The sequence below is a fragment of the Lygodium microphyllum genome, chromosome 25 (assembly GCF_053477565.2).
Source record: "Lygodium microphyllum isolate KBCC chromosome 25, Lygodium_microphyllum_v1.1.10, whole genome shotgun sequence".
Classification (NCBI taxonomy): domain Eukaryota; kingdom Viridiplantae; phylum Streptophyta; class Polypodiopsida; order Schizaeales; family Lygodiaceae; genus Lygodium; species Lygodium microphyllum.
This window is the reverse complement of record NC_141159.1, coordinates 39,660,980-39,673,129: the sequence shown is the minus strand read 5'-3', so window position 1 is coordinate 39,673,129 and position 12,150 is coordinate 39,660,980. Positions and strand designations below refer to the sequence as shown.

The 12,150-nt window shown below is 39.5% G+C and overlaps 1 protein-coding gene across 1 annotated transcript in view; it reads right to left on the bottom strand.

Moving 5' to 3' along the window:
• Window positions 1–2,813: 2,813 nt before the first annotated feature.
• LOC148014113 (Acyl-CoA N-acyltransferases (NAT) superfamily protein) overlaps window positions 2,814–12,150 on the bottom strand; it is a 32,209-nt gene continuing 22,872 nt past the window's right edge. The window contains exons 3-4 of the mRNA XM_087666271.1: window positions 7,196–7,316; window positions 2,814–3,214 (exon numbers count right to left, since the gene is read on the bottom strand). Of these exons, the coding sequence (XP_087522397.1) occupies window positions 3,048–3,214; window positions 7,196–7,316 (288 nt within the window). The 3' untranslated portion in view covers window positions 2,814–3,047. The remainder of the gene's footprint in view (window positions 3,215–7,195; window positions 7,317–12,150) is intronic.

Genomic DNA, 12,150 nt, shown 5'->3' with positions numbered 1-12,150 from the left:
GTATTAAGAGGGCATGCTTATATTAAATGAGACAGTGACATGTCATGTACAAGTAGCTAGGGGACTATTAGAGAGGATCGACAATACCATAAGAGTGAAACAAGGATGCCCGCTTACACCAACATTGTTTGGTTTATATGTAGATGAAGTATCTTATTGCATTAACCGAGGAGTCGAAGCCACCTTAGCAAGGGTGCTGATACTGATATTTTTATATGCAAATGATATTGTTCTCATTTAAGATTCACCGAAGGGATTGCATCACCACCTAAATGCTTTGTGTGTCTTTTGTAGAGACAGAGACCTCATAGTAAACCTTGGATAGACCAAAACCATACCCTTCAATATTTTAGCAACATAGCTAACTAGATCTATGTACTGATTCACATTTAGGGAAGACATTGTGGAGCATGTGAGGGAATATGCCTATTTGGCAATCACCTTCTCTTACCCATGATTTTCATTGAGGGGCATCAAAGGCATGTCTAGCACGAGGTTATGCAGCACTAGGGACACTTGAGAGTCAATATGCTCATGTACAGTTCCAAGAGCCTCACACCAAACTATGGTTGTTTGACACTCTAGTCACACCTACACTATTGTATGGAGCAAAGGTATGGAGCTGTAGCTTATATCATAGGTGTCTTAGCCCACTCATTAATAAGAGCGGATAGAGAGATTATTATGATAGCTAGGATAGCATGGAAAGGCCATTGATCATGATTATAGCACGAATGATTAGGAGTAAGTCCTCCACTCCACATCCCATTGTCAAAGCAGAGTTGGGGACAACACCTAGAGTCATGGAGGCACTCTTAAGGGCAATGACCTTTTGGCACAAATTATGGGAGCTTCCATGTCATAGATACTCTACATTGATACTACATCTAGACAACTAGTAGCGGAGGACGAGAATAATTGTTGGTTTTCACATACGACTATTTGGATGAGTCTACACTGTTTGGATATTGACCACCTTCCACCTTTTGACTACAACCTTCACTACCCTACACTTTCTCTCGACTGATCAAAGCTGAACCGGGTAATAAGGAAAAATATATGGAGGATTGAGGATAATATGGGCATGGGCCCATCCACCACTCCCTCTCAGGCCGGGATGGAGTTCTATTGGAGTCACTTCTTGTGTGTCACTCATGATGGATTCACTATTCAGTCAGCATACATGAAAACCCATCTCTCCTATAGCATATGGTTGCTATTGGACAAATTCACACCTCATAGGCTATAGATGGAGACGGATAGATGGATAGATACTCTAACAAAGAATAGAACTTGCCAGCTTTGTGGCCAGGAGCCTGAAATAGAGTAGCACTAATATGCAAATATTAAATGTATTATGACATACAAGGATGGCACCACTCCCTCTTTTGTGATGGTTTTGGATCTCTTCATCATGTCATGGAGTACAAGGACCACAAATACCTAAGTCTTTTCCTCCAAGAGATCTAACAGTGCTCGACAACACTACTACAAGATGAGGCCAACTCACCCAAAGGGCCCCACATAGAGACCAGTGACACATTTTTCCTGGACTACTAGTGTTGCAAAGATAGCCACCATGTCAAAAACCTCCCATTCCACGCCATGGAGCCACATTGGATAGAGCCATTTCACTTCATTGAGCACGATTCCATCGACTAGGACCGCATCCCAAGAGACCACACCATAGCCGAATTAGAGCCATTATTAAAAGACACCAAAGACTCACCACCATACATACTAGTAGAGCAATCGAGGACCACATCATGGGTAAGATCATGTGCAACTCTTGAGATCAACTACAACCTATAGTCTCCACCACAATTTCTGTGAATAGTTCCATCGAATTAGGTTCTTTTTTTCTTTTCATTCTATCAATGGGACAACACTAGACATGGTTCTACTCTAGCATAGTCCCATCGGATAAGTATTCTTAACATTGTTTCATCGGCTACTTACGTATTTCAATGTTATCTTTAACTTACTAATGAGATGACATTGGGCAAGGATGTACTCTAGATTTTGTCTCATGGGCCACATTGGCATTATACATACATACATACATATACATACATACATATATACATATATACATATATATGTATACATATATATGTATATATATATATATATATATATCACGTGTGAGGAAACCAAACTATAATGCATTGTGACGAAGTGAAGGAAGCGAAGTTGCTACGCACATGAAGGAACTTCACAACAACTTCCTATTTTAGGGTGAAATTGTCACGAAGCATCCTAATATTTTTTGCATGCAAAGCATGCAAGAAACACTAGCTACATTAATGTTATGTTAGGATATAACTCACATTTGCTTGCTCCATATTTTAGTTAAATATCCTATTGATATCTATGTGAAATGAACAAATATTAACACCCGTGTATTCTTTATGTCAAAGTAGGATACCCTTGTAGAGGCAAGCATAGGAACGAGATTGCTTACAGCAAGCATAGCTATTGTGTAGATGTGATAGAAATATTTGAACCAATGAACCCATTTAACATGCCATGCTTAATTCGGGTGATAAGTTGCCACTTGAAAAAGCTACAACGAATTGTTCTCATTGTTTTGCATTTGGGTTCTATTTTCTTGCAAATTGGGCACATGGAACCTTTCTCCGATTTGGTTTTTGAAGTCCTTATTCAAATATTACAATTTATAAATGAACAATCATCTTGAGGCTACTGAGCTATGGTGATGGTTCCACAATGATCCTACAATCTCTAGCATTCCCATTACAAATACAAAGAAGAATTCTGCCAAAGACAAGTTACACACAGCATACTTGCAATTCTGATCTTGTGGCCCTCAAAATCCTTTATTATAAAGGAATCCAGCAAGGGATTTTCCAAATTTACATCAATAAAATCTTATGAATGGCATGATAGTTACAGAATGTTGCACAAATGGACAAAATGAGAAAGAACTGAAATCTTACTGGAAATATTCAACAGTAACTATGAGAATGAGAGTCAGTTAACTAGATCCAGTAGTTTAAGAATGCACCGAGTGAGGTGAACTAAGCCTACTTAGACACTCTCAGATCAATATGTAATAATCGACGCCGGTCACGACCCATCAACCTTGCGTCAGAAGCCTTTTCTTCTGTTTCTACTGTAAATCCACTTTTCTTATACAGGTTTTCTGCTATCGTATTGTTTGCTGCAACATGTGTGTACAAGTGTTTGATACCTGTGAAATACAATCAGGGATTGAATGAAAAATGTGATGTTTCTCCTTATCAGATTCCATAAAAACGGTCCCAAAACATCTTGCAATTTTAAATACATTAAAGCAAAACTATATGCATGGATAATTTGATCACTACAAGGAATCATAGTGAACACATAATGTGTATGTGAATGATTTGATAATACTTGGACTCAATGAGCACATAGCTTACACCAGGGAGTTATTAACAAGGAGTTTTGAGATGATACATCTGGGGCTTCTGCGATTCTTCCTTAGGCTTCAAATTCTTCAGGCTATCAAATGTATTTTCATTTCTCAGGAAAGGGTACATTATTGAGTTGCTCACAAACTTTGGCATACTTGCATGGCTACTTTCCATATGTATCTAACTTCCAAATTGACCCAACATGTACCTATTTTGTTGATGGATGGCGCAGAAGCTCATCGAGTCATTGATGTGGCTCATGCATCGGTTCATGCATACTTAGCCAAAGTTACCCATTTTAATCTTCATTATCAATTCTTTATCTAGAGTTTGTTGCTTCCTCATTGGTAGACTACATCACTAGTATTGTGGTATTATGGAGCAACAAGACACATGGCAGTATATATAGAGATGATTTCAGATTAGGTGACATGCACTCGAAGGTCCATTATAAGTTTCTAGCTTACCTTCAAATTACATAGTATTTCTTAGAGCAGTAACAAGTGTTACCTATCATCGCTCTTAAGGCAGAGTATATACATGCACATGCAAACATGCACCCACTATATGGACATGGTACAAGAGAAGGACCCAAGAATAAACTCCAAAACTTGAAACGAATGAATGTCTCATTAATTAAACTTTGGACAAAGTTTAGGCAGTGGGATACATAATTGAAAGTTTGTCAGTATAAAGGACAACCCAAGGCATTGGAGACACCTCATGGAGTTATTCAATTGGTTATCAGTTGAGAAAGGTTGACCTTACCCTTTACAACTCTCCTTTTACCTTTTACAGCTCTTGTTTCTCTCTTGGAGCAGCCACGCCTTGTTTGGCCATTGTTGATTCAATTTTGTAGCAGATTTGGTGAGCTCCACCCACAGACATTAACAATACATCATGCTTTTGAGTTGGGCAGCAAGTGGATCGATCACCTGTGCATGAGAAATCAGCTTGACAGCACAGGAGCTCTATTTCCAACATGTTCTATGGTGCTTTTTTCCTTTCTCTGTTGAACTGATTTATCTCAATTCTAGGGCTGAGATCTCCTTTGTTGCTCAAGATCTCAACATTGGAGCACATTTTGACACTTCCGTCGCATAGAAAGTGATTCTTGATAGTTCATAATGAATCATCTTAGAATTCCCTTTCCAGTTCTGCATATAAATTCCATTTGTACTGAAAATTCTAATTCGTGATGCAGCTCCAACCCTTGTTTACTGTTACATAATATAATCACATTTTTCTGTAGTACTACAAATTAGGATGATACCCTAATATTGTAACACTCTCCTTTATTATTGTACCCGAGTTTTGGCACTACCAGCAATATTATAGCAGAGCCACACTCTGTTTACTCTTTCTTTTCTTCAATTGCAACTCATTGTTGATACAACAAGCATATGCCTTGTCCTGGATCATAATAGTATCACTGATTACCCCGGTATCAGAACTGGTACTTGTCTGTTTCCCCTCATAATTCCCTACTCCTAATACACGAGTCCTTGAATGTCATAACATTAAAAAAATTTAATTGATGATGAGCTACGGAGACAATAACAGGTAGCATTATTAGGCCCTTAAGCATTTGGAGTACCATATATCCCAGAGACTCAAAACATCATTATTATTTTGGATGGAGTTAATGTACTGCCAACCCAATATTTAATATTTTATGTTAGATTCTTTCAGTCTCCACTTCCCTGATCCTAATACAAACCTCTGTACCTAAAAGTCATGGCATAGGAATACATCTATTTGCCTCATACTAAAGGGACAACAATGCAAAATGCTTATAGCACCTTAGGCCAATCATTTGGAGTCTGGATGAAACACCACACATCTCAGAGACTCACAACGTTGCTACATTTTATATGGAGTTAAAACTTCTTGATCCAATCATTTGGAGTTATAACACCTTAGGCCAATCATTTGGAGTCTGGATGAAACACCACACATCTCAGAGACTCACAACATTGCTACATTTTATATGGAGTTAAAACTTCTTGATCCAATCATTTGGAGTTATAACACCTTAGGCCAATCATTTGGAGTCTGGATGAAACACCACACATCTCAGAGACTCACAACGTTGCTACATTTTATATGGAGTTAAAACTTCTTGATCCAATCATTTGGAGTTATAACACCTTAGGCCAATCATTTGGAGTCTGGATGAAACACCACACATCTCAGAGACTCACAACATTACTACATTTTATATGGAGTTAAAACTTCTTGATCCAATGGCCTGCTGGGCAAGTAAAGTCGCATTCCATACTCTTCCACACCCATTCCCTACTACTAACACAAAAATAATTATCTACAAGTTGTGACATACGGGTTCTTATAAATTAAGGAGAACATGCAGTATATTTCTCATAGGCAATCATTATTTGGTCCTTCTGAAATCCCAATTCAAAAAACTCATTCCTAACTTAGCACTCAAAGAAGAAAACTTTTATACAGTACTATTCAAGATGTCATTATATTTTTGGGTATGTATCACTTTATTTTTGCCTGAAATAATTATTACAGATCACAAGAACCTTATAATTATTCACATGCCTCCTTATACAAGGTAATTTTTTTCAAAAAACAAAAATTATTTATGCTATATCAATACATAGAGATTAGCAAAGCACTGCAATCCTAGTATTGATTTATTTGAAAAGAAGATAACAATGTGCATAACAAAAGCTAAAATTTAACGAATTCGAAAATCTAATTGAAGGCCTGCTCCACCACTGTCATGCTTGAGCTAGTGATAATGAAGCAGACAACTAAAATGAGTGAGAATAGAAATTCAAGACAAAACACAAATGCCATGGATACACTTCATAGACAAACACCAAATTAAACAGTGTATTGTCACTGCCCTTAGCATGAACGCTCTAGATTTCCTTCCATTATTTCAGTCCTCAGAATCCTCCACCACTTTGTTATCCCAATGTCATGCAATGAATCGAAAACAGCTCGTCGTTTCCCAAAACAAAAATGGCTCAATTGTGGTTTCCTCTTTTGACAAGAGTAGCTTTATAAGGGCGAATAAGAATATGCTCATGTGCAAAAGCAGTTAGCGCATCTTATGAGTGCATGTGAGAGAAAGACCTTAAGAATGAAGTCTATATATGGGTGGGTGGGGATGTGTGCACGCATGTCTGTGATATTGTGGGTGAGGCAATAGATGGAGTCCACCAGAGCAAGGAAAAGAGCAAGGCTACATGACATGATTTGGAGCAATATTAAGATTATATCAACCGGACTGCAAGAGGTACACATACAGACAATACATGGAGCATGGAAGGCTAAATTCACATACAGATACAAGAGGAAACTGTCAAGAGAAATGTCAAGTTTAAGGACAGGTAGCAGAGAACATTTGCATGATAGGGCATCAACCTTTTAGTCAACATGTATAAGGCTTGCCACATAGCCCATATAGCAAAGTATGATTGCGCCAGCAACAGGTTACAGGGAGTCGAGTAGAGGCTTAAAAATCATTACCTGATGGATAATGCTCTCTGTGCTACACTTGCATCTGCCTTTCACTAATGCAGATCCTAGAAGAGAGTGATCTAGAACTACTATCTACAACATTTGATTTATCTACAGAGTATTTTATGCTGGTACATTACTGAGGATAACCCAGGGCTACTATCTGGAGGATTGTTTCACCTAAAAAACACTCTGTTGTTACACAGATGAGTCTCAAACAGCAAGACATAAAGGTAAACAATCTGTATACATGTAGGATGAGTGATCAGTTTACTTACCTCGTAGCCATGCAAGCTCTTTGGTGTGCATGATCAGAGTTGAGCCTATCCCCCTCCTTTGCAGCTCTTTTGCAACACAAACATTGCTCAAATATCCTCTCTGATGATGTGCTTCCTCACCCTATTATGTTGGCATACAGCATCCAGTATTAGAAAATATAGAAATAATTGTGGATGATAAAAAGGCATTACTCAATAACGAACTTCAACCAATAACCGATTCCAGTCAAACCATGGTTGCATATTTTAAGCCTCTGAGCATGCACATGTAGAATTTGGCAATGAAGGAGATCAGAGTACAACAGGAACCTTAATAATGACTTTATAAGTGGGTAATAAGTAAGGTAAAACGACAATACTTGGGCTTGCCACAGCGGAAGCTGTTCCAATTTGCTCTCTTCTCATAATACTTGAGTTAAAAAAGCAGACTAGAAGTGAGAAAACTTGTGCTAGTTGCATTTTTAGGACTCTATAGAAAGTTAGATCAACCACATGACTGGAAAGAAACAGGATCAACATGGACCACCTCCCCTACTTTAAGTATCACCCTAACTCCCCCTTCATACGCCTTTTTCACACTGCAAGGAACTTGGTCATGCGACATACATGGATCTCAACCCAGCAGCCCCTTCCCCCGAAGATATCATACTACAAGGACCACTTTATGAGGACTACAACAAACGGCTTCATTGAGAGACTTGGATACCTAGATGTATACATACCACATAAGATGCAGGTAGCCATTGACCAGCTCAAGGTCTCCTCTCATCAGTTCAAGACAAAGACTAGGAGAGCAGCCCACATCCCCAACGCTGACTGATCTTCAAGCATGCCAGAAGTAGGTGGAGAGAGAGGAGCACTACATTTGCAAATGCAGAGCCTACAGTACAATAATGAGCTAGGCACCCCACAGTATTTAGGGGGAACACCTCTCTCAAACTAGTCATGGAGTCCCTAGACCAATGTAGCTTGGGGCAATTCTTGGTTGAGATTCAAAGGCTCCACATGCACTTTGCAGAGAGGGAAATGAAAATCACAGCTCGCTGATTTCTTCCAGACAGACCACACACATAGCACTTGCATAAAGAGGAGTGACAGTCCAAAGAGTTGAGGAGATCAAAGTGGCACACCAACTGCAGGTGCAAGGATACGAGACGCTAAGGCCACATCAAATAGATGAGGGAGGTCACCAAAAACACGAGCAGCACCCGACAGAACTAAGGGATCACACAACTCCACATGTACTGCTTCATATATCCGCTCCATCATCCTTCTGTCATATCCCTAAATGGGCATTGCCTTGTCTTGTACATCGCATTAGCTTCTTTGCACAATATATCACTCATTATCTTTTAGCACATCACACTTTGATGTCTAGTGTGGTTTCGTCCCATAGGATGATTTTGGCATCAAAAGACTTCTTTCTTTTTCTCTCTATATTTCTCTCTTTCACTCTCTCTATCTTTTAAATTTCATGGTGATAATTGATCGACTTGGATAGTTCAAAGTATTGTCATCATTATGTTTCTTCCTAACATTTACATTGCTATCAAAGCAAGGACTTCTTCCTTGTAAGAACTTTTTTGGGGTGACAAGATCTTTGGGCTCAACATTTTGATCAAGATTCACCATGTCAAGAGGCAAAGAGGAGAATTGTGGCCAGCAATAGGAATACTCCTGAGATTCTATATATGTATGCTTTTCTAATTATGAAAAGAACAAAGATACGAGTTGAAAGCCAATCCAAAACTTTCAAGCTAGGCAAGCACAAGAAAAGGCTGAAGTGCAGGCCTTTGAAGATTTCCTTACGTAGAAGGCTCTTTACACAAATGGTATTATGACTGCAAAGGCCTACCTCAGTATGAAGGTATCAATGTTATTAAAAAATGCCACCATGCTGCCCATGCTGCATGACCATGCCAAGATCGGGCACTGCATTTCTACCAATGCTCTGTGATCCTTAAGATTGTGATGTATCACCATTGCTTGAACCCATTTCACTAAAGTATGATGACATGCTTGCTGATTTTCACTCAGCTGATCACAAACTCAACAAAATGCAAATTCACCAGCTTGCACACAAGTGCCTTAAGCCCAGCTACTCAAAGGAGTTTATGTATCCCGGAAATGAAACCATGAAACTAGCGTTCCTTCTCAGATAAGGTGGTAAATGACCTGATTAATCACAATTTACAGCAAGCATAAAATTCACAAATCTGAAAATAATTACTACCCAATAAATCTTGGACAACCAACACCTGATCGGCCCCAACAATTAGCACCCCTTGTAGTATTTCTTTAGCTTGTATTCCTTGTGGTACAAAGAGATATTGGCTAATCCTCTCTCTACAAGTTTTCAGCACGGTGGGCTTTCACAAATGACCAGCAGCATTAGAAATCAATTTTCCCCTTGATTTGGCTACAATTTGGGCACAAATTCCATGAATACTTGTAAATTAGGGTTTCATAGAAAAATGCTATGCTGCCCACCTTCTAATGCTAAGAAATTCTGAGAATGGCTGAGAGATTCTCAGGGAAGATGAGAGATGACTGAGGAGAGAGAAAAGTCTGAATCTTGTCATCCGAAAGTGTCCAAATCTACTGTGGCTTGCTATCCATGGCCTATACCAACATTCATCTGATTTGCAGCCCTGAATCAGGTTGCCTGCTAGACATTATTGATGCTGCTGTCAATAGTCTGGGCACATCCAGGAGCTATCGCCTGCTGCAAATCTGGTCTGCACTGGTTGGAAAACCTCTATACAGCAGTCGCTTAATCCCTAGCTACTCCTTGATGGCTGATTTCCTCTCTCCAGCTGCTATCCACCTTCAGAATGGCCAACCACAGCCTCCACCAGCCCCCAATCAGCCTTCCCTCAGTTTACATGGAAAGTTCTCTCCTTGGCTGCCAAGTGGCACAACTTCTAAAGTGAAACTCAGCCTCTAGACTAGACTTTCAGCTATTAATAATTGGTAGAAAATTAAGGATTCTCTCACCCTTGCCCATTAATTGGCCTGCGCCCATCCACATTTAATGTGCTAGGCTCTTTGAAATTTAAACTTCTTTATACTTTCACTTTGCCTTAGTCTAACATTAGATGTTTAATTTTTAACTAGCCTAAATGAAGTCATTTCTAGGGGTCATTTCATGCCCTAAGCCAAAACTGACACCAAGACCCACAAGAACCTATTTAGAATAACTTATCACAACATTTGCCAATGTCCCCCAATGCATAACTTTGATTTTGGACATGTCACCATGCCTTAAGTGACTTGCACTTCACATGTGCACCTCACATCTGCACAATTTAATAATTTCAAAGCTAAGCATTGAAAAATGTCCCTGTGACACATCTCCAATGCATGGTGGGTATTTTGGCACAAACCCTTAAGTGCACCAATCTTCGACCTATTCACCCTACACACCATTGAGCAATAACTTGCAATGGCCAGCATTATTGTCAACAAACAGGACAAGTTGTTTTAATTGGCCAAATTTCATAACTTACTCAAACCTCATGCAACAAGTGCTCAAGTCTCAAGATCTTTGAGACCTAGTAGTTAATCCTAGCTATGTCAAACCCTCAATTGGCCCAACTTGATTATATCTGATGCAACAAGTGCTTGAGTCTCAAGGTTTTTGAGACCTAGTAGTTAATCCTAGCTACGTCAAACCCTTGATTGGCCCAACCTGATCATATCTGGCTTGCAATGCTACAACAAACATCAAGTTGATACACGGGTTTTGGCAAAAAAACTCTCAAGAAAAGGCAAATCCTAAGGAGGATAACACCCCTTCTTTAGACGGAAACAATGAATTAAGACCTATTTGGCCACAACTCCTTGAACAGAATAGGTTCTACACTCACTATCAACACTCCGGTCATAGATAAGGATCATTGTAACAACCCTCATTATCTTCTATAGCACACAGTGACTCTACCCACAAACAATACTCTGCCTAGACAACTAAGAGGGGGTACTCCAGCACCTGCACCTACAGCTCCTATTCCTCCTAGTATCCACCCACCTCAATGGCACACCATTGGATATGTGCCATATGGATAGCCCTCTCAAGCCACACCTTTTAGGACACCTAAAGGGGATGATTGATCTTGTGTCCATGATACATTAAATTTCACACCACATGCTCATTTAGCCACTCTTACAAGGGCTCTTGATGTGGCCACGGTCCAATCCATTTCTTCACTTCACCACAATTTTCCTTGGCAACAACCTATTGATGGGATGTGCAAGTTCCTTAGAAAACACCCCAAGCTAGTACATCCTTAGGCTAGTTTCATATTACTTCTACCCTTAGCTCCTTAGGCTATTGAGTTGGACCAATAGGCTACTTGTCATTTAGGCTACTTACCTTTAAGATTCTCATTTATCTTCCATTGCGCACGCATTCATTTACTCTATTACTCGTTCATTTTTTATATTCAGTTGCATGTTACCTGTGTTCACCAAAGCATCTCAATGTGAAGCACTAGTACGCAAGTTCTCGTTTATATGTTAAGTTTTGTACTTCAGTTAAGGACTCACACAACAAGTTTGCACCAGTCCTTATCAGACTGAAGACAAGGGTTGTTAGTCATTCCATTTGTGCTTTCATCTACCTTATAGCCTTGTTCCTCTGTTGGCATGGAGACTTCATCTCTCCAGGCAAATCTTCAAGCATCTCTAGCTGCTATCACGAGGGCTACTTCTCCCTAGCTCTTCCAACTAGGGTGCTTCTTCTTCTTCTTTCTCCACATGGTTCTTACCATTACGCAAAGACCAAAATCATGATTCTTCTCCTTCAATATTGACATTCATAGTTGAGAGGGGGTTTTTACCGTTCACTTCATACTTTAAGGTCTCATCATTGTCTTCTTGTCTTCGACACGACATCCCTTCCCTTTGCATCTCCCCTTTGCATGGCATGATCTTCACATCATCTTTATAAAAGG